The sequence below is a fragment of the Stigmatopora nigra genome, chromosome 17, assembly GCF_051989575.1.
Source record: "Stigmatopora nigra isolate UIUO_SnigA chromosome 17, RoL_Snig_1.1, whole genome shotgun sequence".
NCBI lineage: Eukaryota > Metazoa > Chordata > Actinopteri > Syngnathiformes > Syngnathidae > Stigmatopora > Stigmatopora nigra.
The window spans coordinates 3,165,423-3,183,227 of record NC_135524.1 but is presented as its reverse complement, the minus strand read 5'-3'; the positions used below and the strand labels follow the sequence as shown (position 1 = coordinate 3,183,227).

At 41.9% G+C, this 17,805-nt stretch overlaps 1 protein-coding gene across 3 annotated transcripts; it reads right to left on the bottom strand.

Annotated features, from left to right (window-relative positions):
• Positions 1 to 426: 426 nt before the first annotated feature.
• pik3r1 (phosphoinositide-3-kinase, regulatory subunit 1 (alpha)) lies at positions 427 to 16,951 on the bottom strand. Of its 3 annotated transcripts, XM_077737747.1 has the most exons (14): positions 16,393 to 16,951; positions 10,935 to 11,027; positions 10,774 to 10,848; positions 10,034 to 10,165; positions 9,574 to 9,775; positions 8,714 to 8,796; positions 5,268 to 5,469; positions 5,009 to 5,189; positions 4,798 to 4,923; positions 4,569 to 4,711; positions 3,980 to 4,156; positions 3,794 to 3,868; positions 3,550 to 3,720; positions 427 to 3,201 (listed from the first exon to the last, which is right to left on the bottom strand). In XM_077737747.1, exons 1-14 carry the CDS (start codon positions 16,736 to 16,738, stop codon positions 3,012 to 3,014), a joined length of 2,196 nt encoding a protein of 731 aa, XP_077593873.1. In that variant the 5' UTR covers positions 16,739 to 16,951; the 3' UTR covers positions 427 to 3,011. The 3 variants fall into 3 exon arrangements, with proteins under 3 accessions (XP_077593873.1, XP_077593874.1, XP_077593875.1); XM_077737748.1 differs by lacking the exons at positions 8,714 to 8,796; positions 9,574 to 9,775; positions 10,034 to 10,165; ... (1 more) ...; positions 10,935 to 11,027; positions 16,393 to 16,951 and adding an exon at positions 7,983 to 8,181; XM_077737749.1 differs by lacking the exons at positions 8,714 to 8,796; positions 9,574 to 9,775; positions 10,034 to 10,165; ... (1 more) ...; positions 10,935 to 11,027; positions 16,393 to 16,951 and adding an exon at positions 6,535 to 6,769.
• Between the last annotated feature and the right edge of the window lie 854 nt (positions 16,952 to 17,805).

Below are 17,805 nucleotides of genomic sequence, written 5' to 3'. Positions count from 1 at the left end.
CCAAAGATGCTCACATGGGCAATAATAAACAATCACTGATCTTAAAAACAACAAGTTTGTGTATTGTTTGTAGTTATCTGAACTAGGCTCCGGCACCCCTGCGACCTCTGAGGGGATTAGTGAGGTTTGTCCCGTCTATCCAATTTTGTAGTGTTATTTTTTTAAATGAATACAAACAGGATGATTGCACACATTGAGTAATACAACAGTAAATAACTGTTATTTATATATGATCAGGTAAGTCGACTAATAAGGACAACAAACTTTTAAAAACAAAGGCTTTTATTATTTTTTCAGTGGAAGTCAGAACAGGTTTTCAAAGCAACGCTGTTAAATCATCGAGCCAATTAACCCAAAAGCAACCGGAACCTTACGGCCCCAAAATTGTCCGTACTTGTACAAAGTCAAGGAAAAACAACAAAAAAATTGGTGCTCGATTGCTGAGGAAACTATTTTTCAAAAATCATCATCATACATCATAACGTGAAAAGCCAGACATTTGCAGCTTGATGAAAAAAGTGAAACAAAAATGTCACATGTCAAATTTGCACATTCACTGGATTGGACGTTTGGGCGCCATTAATGGTAAATGTCATATTTTGGGGCTCTCCTTTGACATTTTTTCTAGTATTAGTATTTTACAATGGGCAAAAAAATAACATTAAATTAAAGGATTCAACAGAGGAAAACAATTATTTAAAAAAAATGAAATAAAGCCAAGAGTAATAAAACAATTGAAAAGAAATCACATGCCTATTGCCCCTGTGTATTTTGCTTAAGCAATTTAATATTTTTTTCTTTGTTAGTATTATAAATTTCCGACCTGACATAACTCCTAGTTGAAATGGATTGGACTTCTATTGCCGTCAATATCAATTTCCCTCTTTTACTAACTACCACAGCGTATATCTTGGGACCTGGCTGTGAGTGAATGAGTTAAAGCCAATGCTAACTTATCAATAGATGAAAATGCTTATTCATTCATTCATTTTTGAGTCGTTACATTTTTTCCATAAAGTCTCAATGGTGGTGGAGGGACGAAATGAGCGAATGCACCCGGAGTACACGTTTCAATTTCTGATACAGAAAAATATTGAAGTGAATCATGGATGTTAATTTTAAATCTCTAATTTGGGGAACATATGATATAGTTCTATGCATATATATTTCTATGAAAATAAATCTATACTGTGGTGTTCTTCGGCATCAAGCGCATTTCTGAGTGAAGCAACCTGCGAATGCTAGCAGTTTGAAAGCAACGCAGGAATAATAAAATAGCTTTTGCCGTCGTTAATAGTAAAGTCTGACTATTATTATTCTTAAAAAAAAACAGGAAAAAAATCATACGTTGGCGGCATTTAAAAAAATACCCTCGTGGATATTTACACAAGCTTATATCGCAGTTTGCAACAGAGTGAAGACAAACAAAAATGCAGGGTTCCCCCCAGCACTTTATAAACCCGGTGGGATGCCATCCCTTCCACTAGACTGAAACACTGCTACAAAATAAAACTCTTTAACCGCAACTGCTGACATGTTTAAAAGCACAATGGCGACATCTCAACGTGTGCCGATCGCATCGTATGTTACAGTATTTCAAGAACCGGCCATTTTGTAAGACTGTGCATTTAAAGGTGCTATGAAATTCAAGCAAGTGACTTAAAGATGAGAACAGCCCATAATTTGGACGCAAAAAAAAGTGACAAAAACATCTTAACTATAAAATTAGATCACAATTCTCTTTTTGGGCAAAATAATTATATGTTAAAACAGCCAACATGTAAACTACATTAACAAACAGTAGTTGCGGTCATTGTTTTTTTCTGATGATCATTTCGTAGCACCTTTTAAGTGTCATAAATCCTAATGACACAAATTTCTCTCAGATTAACATTTCTATTTCTATTTTCTGTCACCAGGCTTTGCAAGTTTTCTGGGGGAAACCCTGAATTGCATAGCAGATCAGGAAAGAAAAAAAAGCAACTCAAATGGAACCTTTTTTTGTTGGTTTTCTCTTTTTTTGTCCGCTTTGGTGCACTTGGTTCATTGTTCCACAGCCCCCTGCAAAAAAAAGTCCATAGGACTCGTCCAAAAGGAACCAAAAAAAGGCTTTAAAAAAGTGCCATTATGCTACATCGATCAGCTGATCCACGTCTGCTTATTTGACAGTTTATACCAGTGAGTATACGCATACACACACACACATACGTACACGCCACTCATTTGAGTTTTGGTCACATGGACAATTTCCTCACACAACTTCCTCTTTCACACATCTAGGGCTGCCACAGTTGATAGACTCATCTGTTATCAAATTAGTTGACAATTTTATTAGTCAGTTTTGTTTTTTTGGTTTATTTTTAGGTTTGGTAAGTCATAGGCAATTGCCATTTTTTTAAATGGGATTTTTAAGAAAAAAATGTTTTGGGGGATACTTTTACAAATAAGGATTTTTGTTTTCTGCTGTATATCTGCAAATAACTTGCCGTTTCAAAACAAATATGGAAAAATCAGTAAAAAAAAAAATTAAACTTGGCAACATATTATTTTAATAAAATACTTTTATTTAATAAACTTAAATTAAAACAAAGTGTGAACAATTAACTCTCATATATATTTGCAACAATGAGAAAATATCTTGATTTACCTGTGACCTAATTAGCCGACTGGTATGCAAAGCTAATCGAACAGCTGACGATCCCAATAACTGGCAGCCCTCACGCAGTCGCTCACAAACACGCAACATCCCAAAAAAAAAAGAAAAAAGTCAGGGTTAGCTTTGCGTCACCGATGGCGATCCTTTGAGAGTTTTTTTTGTGTTTTTTAGGTAAAGTGACTTGGGGCTGGGGGGTTTAACCGGCCAGCGGGGGGCGCCGCTCCAACCCGCTTCGAAGAGGATCAAAAAAGTACATTCGGGCTCGTCAGCCGCTCGCCGAAAAAGCTTCCTTCCGGCGTCCTCTGCCTCCGTGTTAGCACCTGCCCCCCCTCTTTGAATTGCCCCCAAACCCGCCTCACCGTCTCTGCTGAGTGTAGACGGGGTAAGCGAGGGTCACATTCAGAGAGTCGTTGTGCTGCACCAGAGAAGTATGCTGGTAGTGGAGGACCAGTTCCTTCAGTGAGCCGTAGAGGTTGTACGGCTCGGCGAAACCAAAGCCCGACGGCGTCTTGTTGATGACGCAGTGCTTCACCTCGCCGTCCACGCTGCACGGGGAGAGACAACAGGTTAGATCACAGTTGAGTGGGAAAAAGTTCAATATTAATACCCTTGTGATTAAAACATACTCTTCTCCCCCATTACAGAAATAAGACGTTTTGAGTTTTTTGACCAAATGTCCGCGCGACCAAACATCCGGGCGACCAAACATCCGGGCGACCAAACGTCCGGTCACACCAAGGGGACCTCTAATCGGCTTGTTGAATATTTAATGGACGTCCGGTCATCAATGGCAGGTAATATTTCTGTGTGTGTATATTTTAAGGGTTTGGGTGGTATATATTATGTATGTGTACTTGTGTATTGAAAACATTGTAACTAGGGCTACTACGTACACGACGCTGCAGGCGTAGCAGCCGGCCTTGCTGCTCTCCCGCACCAGGAATGTTCCGTCTGGCTTGCCCTGGAGAAGCGCCTCGGCCTGCAGCCGGTTGATGTTGCCCAACTTCCAGGAGCGCTCGTCGTGATGTGGCAGGTCTTCGTCGTCTTCCACCATGGAATATTGACTGCGAGGAGAATCAATGAGATGTCAGTAAACATTAACGACGGGATTGGTCAGGGCGGGTGAGCCTCACTTACTCTTCGGTGTTGTCGTTCTTGATTCCCAGCCAGTCATTCAGCTTCTTCTGCCGGACGCCCTTTTGGGTCAGCCACCTGAGAAAGACCACGGCGGATACGGGAGATGAAAATTTGCAGTCATTTCTACGCTTTGGTGGGGTTTTTGCCCTGCTTCTGAAAATGCCAATACATTTGGTGAGCACTTACATGAGGTACTGGTCTCTAGTCTTGCGGAGCTGGATGAGATCTGGCTTGATGCTGTTCATCCGCTTGTCGATCTCACGGTAGTCGGCCGCCTGCTTTTTCAGGTCCTCTTCTAGCCGACTTTTGCTGTCCACGATCTCGCTGATCCTGGATTTGAGTTTCTCGTAATTGCCCATGATCCTGAAAGAAGAAGACGCCGCCTTTTAGATCAACTTTCAAGAGAAGGACACGATGACGGTACCAACATTTTCAATTTTGCATAACATTTAATGGACTTTCCCCCTTAATTAAACAATTTTAACTCATTCTTCATCTTTTTTTGGCCCAAAATGAACGTGAAAAGACTCCAAATGTACAGGAATGACCTGAAAGCGACCCAGAAAGACTTCAACGGGAAATGAGCCAAAGTGAAAAGGAAGCAAGCACATAAATGTATCTTAAGTGAACTCTCAGTACCCAAAAACCAACACGGAAATGCCTCACAATTGTGCTTTAATTTCAATGTCTTTAGCCATTAACCTCAATGTAACAATGCTGACACTTTACAATGTCTATGTGTTGTCATATTTTTCAATAAAACATTCATCCCTACCTTTGAATCTCCTTGTCATTGCCTTCCCTCCTAAACTTCTCAATGTACTCCTTGCTGTATCGCTCTTGCGTTTGACATTGCTCCTCGAAGATTTTGATGGTCTCATTGAACGCCTCGATGGCCGTCCTCTTCATTTGGATTTCCTGCGGGAGCAAGACATACACACGTTTTAATAAAAATATTCACCAATAATTTTGAGGCGTACGCTTCTTTCATGCCCGCCACTTACCTGCGAAGTCCTCGTGTACTCTTCATACAGTCGGTCATATTCCTTGTTTTTCTCTTGGAACTGCTGGTGGTACTCGCAAAGTTTCCGGCCCACCGCTTCGATGTTGTCTTCTTTAACCACCTGGTCCTAAAAGCAAAACGCCATCTTTTTTCTTAACTCGTTGCTCGCCAATATCTGGTCATCATGCTTTTATTTGTTATTTGTTAATTACCTGCTGGTGCTTGGAAACTGGGTAGAGTAGCTTGACATCCAACTTTGGGTTGTACTGCGCTAACGACTCATTACGGTAGTGGTTGATGAGCTCCACCACGGAGCTGAAGGTGAGCGGGTCGGAGAAGCCGTATTTTCCGTCGCGGTGGAAAATTTTGATCAGCTTGTTGTTGCCGCCTTTCCTAAGAGCGCCATAGACGAGAGTGAGACGTCGGTCGGGATGGTCGGGGCCGCAATTGTCGGCGAGGGAGATGGATTACCTGAGCGTCAACGTGTAGTCGCCGTGCATCTTTGTGGAGGCGTCGCGAACCAGGAAGGTACCGTCGGCCGTGTCACGCAGCTTTTCGTTGACCTCCTCGCGGGAGATGTCGCCCCAGTACCATTCTGCGTCCTGCAGGGCCATGCTGTTGTTGTGGACGTTGTTAGCGACGGGGACGGGTTTGGGCGGCTTTGGAGGTAGAGCTGAAAAGGATTAAATGTATGATTATTTATTTGGGATGAACATGTTTTGATTTAAATTAACACTACTGCTTTTTTAACTATAACACAAATAGGGGAAAATATTCAAATATCTGTCATCCTTGATGGAAGAAGAGGATTATTGTTATGAAAAATCAAAAGGCAATATTTGCAATCAGTCAAATCGATTTGACAATAAATTCATCTTTTTTTTTGCTGATTATTCAACTATCCCAACACAGACTTTACCGGAAGGACGTGCACTCAAAGAAGCCATTTGCAGGCACCAATTAGGTGCTCCATCCACTCAAGGGCCATTGATCCACCTCATTTATTGACGGTCAGACCGGGCAGACGTGGCCACGCATGCCGGAAAACAAATTCTGCTGCGTTAGCCGAGTCTCAATCCGAGTTTGGATGACAGCTGGCGAGCTCGCGACAGCGATGGCGTGCGAGCCGTGGGAACATTGTGTACGGCGGAAATCATCTTAAATCTGTGACGGCGGGCCAACAGTTTCACTGGCGGCACGAAAGGTAGCGTTCTATTTTTAACTGAAGGCGTTTGTGGTAAACGGGCCTTCCTGCTCTTGCTACAACATTAAAAATCCAATTTTTCCATCATCCAGCAGCTAAAAAAACTCAATTTTCAATCTTTATCCATCAACTTAGACCTCAAACCTCATTGGCTAAGCAACTTTACCATTTCAGCACTGAAAACAACGACTCCAAGTAAACACATCACCAACTCTGCTATGACATTAGTTCATAAATCAAGTCACTGATGTCCACAAACGTCCTATCCTTTAACAACCGGTCGATCGTCGGCGATCAAACCGACACAGCAGATTGGTCGCCACTCTATTTAAACTCACCACTTTAACACATACACACAATGGAATCCCGTGCAGTTTGTCCACTTTCTAACATCCCTATTTTCCCATTTCTCAAGCCATTAAATGAATGCAACACGCCTTTCTTTCTGTAACGATGGGTCACATGGCAAAGCACATTAAAAAAAAAGGGAATCCATTAAAGGGATCCTGCTCGGTAACGCGTTGCATCACTCACCGTAGCCAATCAGGCGGCAGCCGTGTCACCGGGCGCTTGGGCATCTCTCATTTCCCCGCGGCCATGAAGGCATCCCAAAAAAAACCCAGCTTTTTCTCCTTTTTAGCTTTAATGGTCAACCCAAAAAGCACCAGATGGGATCACAAAATAACGCTTATAATGTTCCGGGCGTCGTGCGGCGGCGTGCGTCTGACATCGTCCTCTGCCTGCCTGGCGTTCTCTCTCTCTCTCGATCTCGCTGCCTACTTGACTCCTCCCACCCGACATCTCCCCACCCCTCCCCTCGCCAGCTTGTCATTGCACACAAAGCAAAGCTATCGGCGCTGCGGCGAGGCACGTCCGCACGGCGCGTTTAAATCCCTCCCCCCACCCGCACGGGGCTCGGAAATACGCCGGTAATCCCGCGGCGTGACACGGATAACCGCCTCCATTTCCTGAGCGCCGCTAAAATAGACGGCGCTTCTTGGAAAGGTGGAACGGGCCAAGGGGAATGTAGTCGGGTCGCGAAAGCGCCATGCTCAAATTAGCACCTGAGAAGGTTTGACACGGGTCAGGTCGACAACCCGGCAAATTGTTGGGTTGTCGGTGGTATTTAAAAAAGGAAAAAAAAGGGGGCAATGTTTCAATTTGGAATTAAACACGCTCAAGCCAAGTGGGCTACAAGATGTCCAAACTATTTTGTCCTCATTTCTACCATATAAACTGTCAATAACAACAACAACAACAACACAAGATCCAAGTGTCCCTCACAATGACACTTCCACTGTACTATGGGCTGCCATTGACAGTACAAGACGTCCAATCTATTTTAATTGGGAAATGCAAATGTATGTTTGTCCTTTGCTGTCAATCAATTAACCAGAAATTGATGTCACAATTCTAGTTTTTCAAGTTATATTTTCTTACTTTAAATATCTATTAAAAGAGAAGTCATGTCAAATAATTTGACAAAAATGCAAAGGTAAATACTACTGAATATTTTGGTTAGTTTTAAAAATTATACTTATTTTAAACTATTAAACTATTTTTAAAAATGGACAATGTTCACTATTAACACAAACATAACAAATGCTGTTATAATTTTGAGTGAGAATTATTTTTTTGCTGTAATCAATAATTTAATGTATATACTTACTTGAAAATGATATCAAAATAGTGCTAACTGAGCCCTCAAGTTCACATTTTGGGTTAAGTCATCCATAAGTGTAAACATAATGGCCCACATGACCCAAAACATAATGTTAGGTTACCTTATTCTTCCAAAATAACCAAAAAAACAGCAAACTTTCCCTCAATCATGACAACAAACACAAAAAATGCCAATGCAATTCCAATCATCCCCACAGCGACCACTCAACCAAAAAAAATCATCATCTTTCACCTCAAAAATGTATGTTACCCTACATCACCCTCCCATTTCCCCATGCACTAATACCACAAAAACTTACGTTGCAAGTTGTGCATATTCCTCTCCCCCCTTTGACGTCTTGCCTTTGCAATGGCCAAATTTAAAGAGTCCAAAAATAAAAAATAAATCCAATTCAGCTCCCGTGGTACACGATCATAACGTAGATATGCGTGTCCACCACGCCGTGCTAGAATCCAGCTAACCCGTGTCAGTTAGCGTACCTAACGTGTCCACGCTAATGATTAGCTGCGGCTGCTTGACTGCAAGTTGCATGTGAGCAGAGTTTCTCTCTCTCTAGTCTGTCTGCCGGACTTCCCCGCCCTCTCTATGTTTGGAGAAGAGGAGGCAGCTTATGATTAACTTGCAAACTTTCAAATATTTGCTGAGCTGGTTTTTAGGGGGGTGGGCTCGCAACTAGGAGGCGGCTGGGGCTGAACAAGGGGCGCTCTGTGGCAGGCCGGGCTTTCCGGCCAACCAAATCTAAGTGGACCTTTTGTCGCCGGCTTAAAATAGAGCGGCGGTGGCCGGGAGGAGGCGTGCACACACACACATAGGCCTTTCACTTAAATATGTGCAATTATGTGCGCGTGTCAAGCGCCCGCTGAGCACCTGAGGTGACTGCCAGTGCCGTTGGCCTTTTCCCGCGGGCGCTTTCATCTCGTTTGAGAGATCTGGCTGGGCCAAATGCGGAAGGCCAGGTGGAGCGATGTTAACCCGTTAAGACTAAAGTCCTCTAGTTTGAGGTCAACGTTACACAAGTGGGAAATGTACCTGGTGCCGCTTGATTTTCGGTCCATTCGCTGGACAGAAGAACTTCGATGATTCTCACGTGGGCATCCAGGCTGGGCTCACAGCTGGAATAGGAAAGGGAAAATGTTAGTTTGTTAAAATTTGAATGTTGATATTATGTGGGAATGATTGGAAAAATGACAAAGGAAAAGTTGGAATCTTAATGAAAAAGGGGCGTGGGAGGAGAAGTCGTCATCTGATGATTATGAAATGATCAAATTTGTCGTTTTTGGCAGCGCTACTGAAAGAAATGTGATGAGCACAGCACATTTTGTATACAAATTTGTATTTAAAAAAAGAAGTGTAAAAGGCCTAGTTATGATTGATAATGATCTAGCTTATTTTTTATTTTTCTAAATTGGATTAAAAGAACTAAAGTCTGTATTAATAGATCTGAAACAATTTTTATTTGAGCTTTTTTTCTCTTAGTACTGGAAATGTCTTTTAATCTAGTTTTGTGAAAAATGTAAAATATTTGTATATTAATTTTGAGATTTTCCAAAATGCTTTTTGACCTAAAAACACTAAAGAAAAGTATTAATAATATTGCAATGATTGATTTTAAAAAGGGCAAGATCAGAATGTACATCTAAACTCAAAATGATGCAGTGGGCCAGATTTGGCCCCCAAACCGCCACTTTGATATCATGATCTAACCAGAAGATGACATCAGACCCAAAGTGAGTCGCATCTATTCCTAGCACTTTTATTCACTTGTTGCCATGTGATCTTTCTGTCAACACTAGCTAACTAGCTCAGCTCCACTAAGCGAAACATGCTCATTAATTATGGCTGTGATGTCACAACCAGAATAACTGGACAAAGACCAAACCCTCTCTCACCTGGTGCTCTGCTGTCTGAAGAAAACCGGGCTGAAGATCTCGCCCAGCGTACGAGCACTCAACAAGTTCTTGGCGGCGCTTTGGCAGACGCGGGCCAAGTGGCGAAGCACGCACTGGAGGGTCAGCCAATATTGCGGCGCCAGGCCGGGGGCGCTGGCGATACGGCGGAGTTGCTGGGCGCACTCGTCGGGATTGGACACCTCTGTAATGAAGAGAAGGACAAAAAATAAATAAAAACTCCTAATAACAGCTTTATTTTGAACAAAAAAAGGATCTGCTAGTTAAGTCAACTGTCTGGCGACAAGGCAAATGTTAACTAAAGTGTTTATTCAATGCGGAGAGAAGATAAACCCGTTTGGAAACATTTGTCCGGCTTGTTTGCTCTTAGAGAACTCGGCGTTCTTTTCAGTGGGACAATTTGACGCTTTTTTCCCGGGAGAAAGGCAATACCATGGCTCACCTTTGACGGCGTGCACCAGCTGAGTGTACACGGCGGTCGGGACGATGGGCTGAGGGAGGTCCTGGAGGTAGCGCCGTACGCCGTCGCAAAGGCTGGGGAGCTCCAGCTGCTCCAGATCCACGGACGAAGGATCTGAAAGAAAATTCAAATAATAATAATATTAATAATAATATTAATGGCCTAACTTGAAAGACTATTACCGTATTTTGACGACTATAAGGCGCACTGTCAATGAATGACATTTTATTTTTTTCCCATATATAAAGCACACTGGATTATAAAGCGCCCTGTCAATTTTGGAGAAAATTTAAGACTTTTAAGTGTAGTCTCATAGTCGTGAAAATACGGTATTTATAATTTTGGACCATTCTATGACTTCAAATTGCCTTTTTAAACCTTTCACCGACACATTATCTATTCTTCTAGTCGAGCAAATCAAAATATTGACTTTTATACTGCTATTTGACAATCCAATGGGTTATGATTTACTCCTAACTTTTCACGAGTAACAGGAGTAAATTCATTAACTGAGGTGGCTTGAGCACCTCCCCCAAAAAAAGCATTTGTGTATACAGTATTTATATCATGACTATAAGGCGCACTTAAGTCTTAAATTTTCTCCAAAATAGACAGGGCGCCTTATAATCCAGTGTGCTTTATAAATGGAAAAAAAATATAATTATCATTCATTGATGGTGCGCCTTGTAGTTGTGAAAATATGGTATGTAAGTTAAAGTTACCTGATTCAAAATACTGCCTGATTTCATGACCACCGCCCGCAGTAAAGGTTCTGTACAATGTCGGGTTCTCCAGACCTTTGAAAAAAAAATGAAATATATGAGATGGTTTAGATCAGAGGGCAAAATCGGCGAAGTGGGTTCGGGTTCAAAACGGAGCCTACCTTTCCTCTCGATGACGTCGAGAAGACGGGACAGGTGGGGCGGGGCCGTTTCAGGAAGGGAAAACTGCTCAGTCAAATCTGGCAACCATAAACCTGGAATAAATAATACAAAAGATGATTATTAGACAATTTGAAATCTTTAAAATGGTGTGGATATAAATGCTTATGGTGTAGTGAACTGAACTTTAATTTTTTTTAGGGATTTTATTGGATAAATTTGTGTTATTTGTAATTAAGTTTTGGTCACCAAGCATAATGGACATCTTCCAAAATATATATTTTTTTACATATTTTATGGCCCAGTCTCAATTGTAAATAGATTTTTTTTATTTTGTATCATTTTCTTCGGAATAAATAAAAATGATGACTTTGTAAAATGTGACTGAAAACAAAAAAGCCTATAAAAAATGAGATTTAATAATGAGACATTTTTGTCTTTAGAAAAAAGCCGGTTCATTTACAAAGAGTGGGAGGAAAAAGTGTGGTTAGCCATAACACACAGGAAACGCTGCACGCTGCTTACAAGCTGGCAGGAAGTCGAAAAATGAACATCGGCGGCTCTCCAAAGGCATTAAAAAAAAAAAAAAAAAATGAAAAAGTAGTGCACGGTGTTAGGCAAATAAATTCGCTGTGATGTGAGGTAAGCCATATTTTTTTTTCCACGTTAGATCTTTAGTACCAGGTGTGTACAAGAAAGTTTTTTGCTGAAAGACTGGCTTGTCTTCACTTCAAAAAAATAAAACCCGAAAAAAATATGAATGGAAGTCTTTCTTTGAAAGCATATTTTGCTTTCAAACTAAATTCTCTCCCTCATTTTTCTTCCCTTTTTTTTTTTATTCGAGCAATTAAAGCCAGTCCTTTCCAAGTTAGCGATGAAACGGTCCAATCAGAATTCACTTCATCCAAAGCCACTTCCTCTTTAGGCCGCCATGTTGCGTGTGAAGAACGTTTTTGGCGACCGCATTCAAACGCGCCAAAGCGAGGCTCGATGCTCATCTGGAAGACGTTAACGGCGTGAAGGAATAGGCGTGTGCGTGTACGCGGGGGGGATGGAGTTAGGGTGGGTGGCAGGGGGGGATTATTCTCAGAAGCCGTGAACTTTGAGACGGAATGCCTAAAGTTTCCCAAAATAGACGTCCCGTTGCCATCGCACACCATTTTTGCCCCCCTTGACCAGTCATCCAACTTTTTCTGAGAAACTAATTCACAAGCTGGAGTTCTATTTAAAGTCACCAACCTCCCCCTAAAAAAAAAATACTGCAATATCTGAGCTCGCCTTACTGGAGAGATAACATTTCGAAGCCCTGGCGTGAATCATTAACGTTGCAGATGTCCGCCATGACACGTGGTGGCTACGAGATAGAAGCCAGACGGGGGGGGTTTCTTCCTGGTACTGAAATCCGAGTATGCGGTCAACGTGTACTAAATCGACAGTCGGGACGGCGGCGTGATTAATTGACAACAAACATGGTCGCATGATCGCCAAGGGGTGTCAAATATGCAGTCTGCGGGCTGGAAGTGGGCCGCCAGGGTTTTTTTTTTGCTTCATTTATAATGTATGTTGTGAATCATATGAATTTTTGCCAGGGGGGACGCAGCACCAAAGGTTTGTGAGTTGTGTAATAGAGCGCGTGCACCACTGCACTTTGCTCCATTTGCCATCACATTTGTTTATTTTGTCTTCAAAATGGCGCCCTTAAAGTTCATAATGAACCTTAAAATGTTTCAAAACTGACAGGAAAACTGCTGAAAATTTTGAAAGAATACACAAATGAACTAGAAGCATCCCAGAAAGTCACCAATAAAATTTGCAGTGCATCAAAATGCCAAACCCGCATTTTCCGGACTATAAGATGTACCACCAATAGCATAGACTATATAACCATAGACTAAAAATACAACTTAATGAGCTTTCAGAGGTCAAACAGAGAAGAAAACAAACATTATAATTGAGTATTCAATGCAGGCCTAGTTTTTCTATGAAAAAAAGTGCGACTTATAGTCCAGAGAGTACGGTAGAGCACTTTCAGAAACTATTATTATTATTTTTTAAACCCTTGTACCATATAAGTTAAAAGACAGATGGTCAAGATGTCAACACGTCTGCGTACGATTTAGAACATTGAATAAATGCGTCTAAACACGCGCTGGGCGTCGCAATGGAAGGCATCTCCGTGCAAAGCGGCTAAAGACGGACGCCGACGGGCGGACGGCGCTGCCAAACGGCATGTCTGAACTTCAGACGGCGTGGGCAAGACTGGGCCAGACGCTAAATATAGCGCGTGCTGGGGATAAATATAGAGGAGACCGCAATTTTCGGGTTATACTGTTTCTTCCAGGCGGTGACATGGGACGGGTGGCGGTGGCGGCGCCGATGCTCACGTGGCGGCCACAGAAGGGCGGATCGCGAAAAGGAAGGAAATCCCGAAATCTTCCGTTCGGAAGCATTCCGTGTCTAGATCCAACGCCACCGTCAAGGCGACTGATGGGCTTCCAAAATGGCGCCCAAAAAGCATTTTGACGTCTTTGGCGGGGCTGATTTAACCCTTTTGAAGCCAAGATGAGGGAGTCGGGCACGGCCAGGCGTTTTCGGGAGTTGCCCGCCTTCTGAACGTTGCCAGATGTGCAAGCGCTTCCACAAGAAAGACTTTTGGTCATTCCAAAAAGCAGACGTAATACAAGCTTTGGACTTTTTTTTATGAATTAAGAGTTGAGCGCATAAAAACTTCCTCTGTGTGGCTCCAAGAGTTGCCCACGTTAGAATTTCCTTCCACCTGGCGTCACTTCCAAATGAGCTTTTACTGCTTATTTACTTTTCTCAAAAAAAAAAAAAAAATGTCGACACGGTGGGGCAAGCGGTTGATGGGACTGCCTCGCAGCTTTGGGGTCCTGGGTTCAAGTCCAGGTTGGTCCACCTGTATTTTCTTGTTCTCTCTGGGCCTGAGTGGGTTTTCTCTGGGTACTCCATTTTCCTCCCACATTCCAAAAAGGCTGATTGGACACTAAATAAAGTAATTGGTTGTTTGTCTCTTTATGCCATGTGATTGGGTGGCCAAATGTCAATTCCCTGTCTCTTTAACTGCCATGGACATTCGAACTGGGAGGTGCTGCAGGGGATTGGTCGCTGAGAAACACGCCACAGATCAAAAAGTATGGCACTCCTGCTAGCTAGCTAACTACCTTGACAGCCCATGATGAATGTTGCCAGAATAGTTATGTAACGCAAAACAACGCACCCCCCCCCCCCCCCCACCAAGTACCGCCTCACACCCACACGTGTCCCGCACTCTAAAACACTTACATTTTTACCTGGACTTATTTGTTTCAAAAACATATACATATATATCAATCATTAGAAAAAAATACTATATACATCACATGTGTCAAAGTGGCGGCCTGGGGGCCAAATCTGGCCAACTGCATCATTTCGTTTGGCCCAGAAAAGTAAATCATGAGTGCTGACTTTCTGTTTTAGGATGAAATTAAAATGAAGAGTATAGATGTATATTACATTTCCGGATTTCCCCCCTTTTAAATTAATAATTGTAATTTTTTAATCATTTTTTTCAGTGTTTTTAGTTCAAAAATCATTTTGTCTAAACATATATATTAAAAAAAGCTGAAATAAACTTGTTTTAGATATATAAAGGATTCTGGAGGTCGGCCACACGCGCAAATCTCAACACGGCCAATCCCAGGGATTGAATAATCTGGGCTAAATCCTTCCACCACTAGTTTAAAACGTGCGTGGCGGTCCGTCCGCCTGGCCTGTAAGCGAAACCCAGACAACGAACGGCATCTTCAAATAGCCATCTAGCCCGCAGCGCTTTATCTCAAACATGCTTTGACGTGTTCCACCCAGAGAAATTCCGCTCCGTCTGCGGCATTCCGCGGCACCATACAAAGCAGAAACGGCATTATCGCCATTAGATGTGCAGAATTTCAAAGATTCCAAGAACAAATCCACATTTAAAAGAAAAATACACTCATTTTCGACTCAAAATATGCCTACCATGAATAATCAACAACTATTTGACTATTAAACTTGAGCACAAAAAAATCTCCATTTTTTTTAAAAGTGAGTGGGCCTCATTTTTGGACTTTTCCATGTTTTTGGGTACTTTTCCATGTTTTTGGGTACAAAACAAATGAAGCGGATGCTTTCTTTACATGTGCTGAAATCCAGTAAGCCCCCATGGCCCCCTTTTTCCCAGACCCCCCTAGCTCGGCAGGCAGCCCAAGTGGAAGTTGTCCAAACAGCAGAAAACGGGGGGTGCAATAAATCACAAAACAGCCCTCCACCCAAAAAAATAAAAAAAGATCCTCCCAAGACTCTCACGCGAGGCCAGAACTTCCCTTTTGGCGTTTAGCATAAGCAAGCCATTTAGCAGCAGCACTGCCATAAACACGGACACTTTTCTTCTTGTATTAAACACTAACAAATAGCATGGACCATAGTATTGGACGATATGATAATATATGTTAGAACTATAACTATTGACATAAATTCCCTTAATTTTTTTCGCCTTTCTGAGAGTTCTTTTCCCATCACATAATTTCATCATCTGATTTGGAGGAATTGAGCCGATACCTCGAAATGTATTAATAACCCAACAGAGACGTATAAAAGTAGAGCAGCGGTTTGAAGGCGGAGTGAAAAGAACATTTGAAAATTCCCCTTTTTGAAAGTCTATCGTGAAAACACAGTCACTGACAAATTTTGTGCTAAATTTGATTTGAGGTTATGATTTTCATTGTTGTTGCTGTGATTGGAATTTTCCTTTACTCTGTAAAGTTTATTTATTGTGTCCATATAAAACGTGCTGTGTCTGTAATTGCTTTTTTTTTGTTGAAAATCATGTTTTTAGATTATTTTTTGCGCCCTACAGTGTGATGTATCTTTAGGAAGAATGCAGTTATATAACCAAATTGGTTAGATGTTGTCAGATATTATATTACAATAAAAAATGATGAGCTATAAAAAAGACACATTGCTTTAATAGTCAATTAGTTTTTGCAAGTAGACTCATGTAAGTGACTCACCTATAAAATACTATTTTCTGTTATATAACTATGTTTGCAAATGTTTCATTTTGATTCATTAAAAAATAATTTCAAAAAAATACTTAGGCCTTTTTAATGTAGGGAAATTGACTAAGAGTTAAAAGGTGAAAAACAGTAGTTGTTTACTATGGAATGAAATGATCAAATTTTTGCACAAAATGTTACTCAACAAATCCGGAACTGAATTTCACAAGCAACCACAAAAAAAAAAAAAAAAAAAACATTTTTTGTCAACTTAGCATCTATTGGGCACCTCATCCAAAACGGATCTCCCTTTTTATTTCTCCCCCATTAACTATCAAATAAAAAAAAATTAAAAAAAACATACCAAACTATCATTTTTTATAGCTATGGCGACATAGTAGGAATAAACAAACAACAATTGAGGACTTACCTTGCTCTGAATCGGAACCAGCTTCGGCCCTTGGCACCGCCGGGGCCACGGGTAGTGGGCGAAGTGGGCGGGGCTTGGGCGTAGGTGGCGAGATGCGCTTCTTGCCCACATACTCCACGTAGGTACCCGGGAAGTCGCCCTTCTCCTGCGTAGTCTCATTAAAACCGGGTAACCAGCCGATCTCATCGGGCCTCTGCTCTAAACCGTCGGCGTAACCCAGGGACGCCAACCCGGCCAAGGCCCCCTTGCTCACCAGGAGCGTGTCCCCCACATGAAGGTCAATGTCCTCCTCACGCTCCTTCTTGTAGTCGTAAAGCGCTCGGTACTGGAAGCCTTCCGTGCTCATGTTTGCTGGAAAGATGCTCCAAAAAAAAAAAATGAAGAGCAAAAGAAAAAAATGCCTTCAAACTGCAATTACTATGGGTGGAGATGGGATAAAGTCTAGCTAGTCTTCATTCTTTCGCACTCGTCGTCTCGCCGGGGTGATTTGCGGCCGTCCGTCGCCGCCATCGGGGAAGGTGAAAAGCCTCGTTGGGGGGATGCTGCGGAACGAAAGGCCGCGTTTAATAAAAAAGGGGGGACGGGCGCATATGTGGTTAGCTACATAGAAATAGCGCATAAAAGGTCGTAAACATTGCGCTTGGATGGAAGGATACGCTAGTAATAAACTTAACTGGTACTAGTAAGCGATGACAGATTTTATTTGACGTCAAAATGGTCCAAAATACACCCGACTAACGCAAATCTCGTTAAAACGCACAAAAAAACGTGTTTTTGGATATTTTGCAGACTGAAATTTGAAATGATATGTGGTAATTTAGTAGAAAAGGGGCGTGTTTTAGTCTGATTTGTTTTAGTGGAATAAATTGTCAATTTTAAAGCAACACGATATTTGTCAATATGACACGAATATATCGTTTGTTACTGGTAGCCAATGAGTTAAAAGTAAAAATGTCCTTCCCTCGACCGTTTTTTCGCTGCCATCCTCCCACGTCAAAATGGATTGGACGTCCATCACTGTCATTGGCAGCCAATTAGTTCTGCGCGTGATCGCCTCGCCAAAGTTATGCAACTGTCAAGAGGCATTACGATAACATCGCTCATGTAAGTGTGGCACTTTGGACGTTTTTCATCGTCATTTTTCAAGAGTTTTTAAGAGAAATAGGGAGGTGGTCGATGAAATGTAAGGCAGCGACTTTGGGTGTGTTGCTTGCGTTCTTTTCTTTTACGCAACAACTAACGGACTTACGATCACCTTAAAAGTACGCAACTAAATACAAAAAATAACAACAACACACATTAAAAGGGAATGATCGAATGCATGAAGTAGAAATGACTTTAGAAACGCTAAACATTGAGCACATGCGCAGTAGCGTTTACCACGTACCTAACGAGCCCGCATGAATCCTCCTT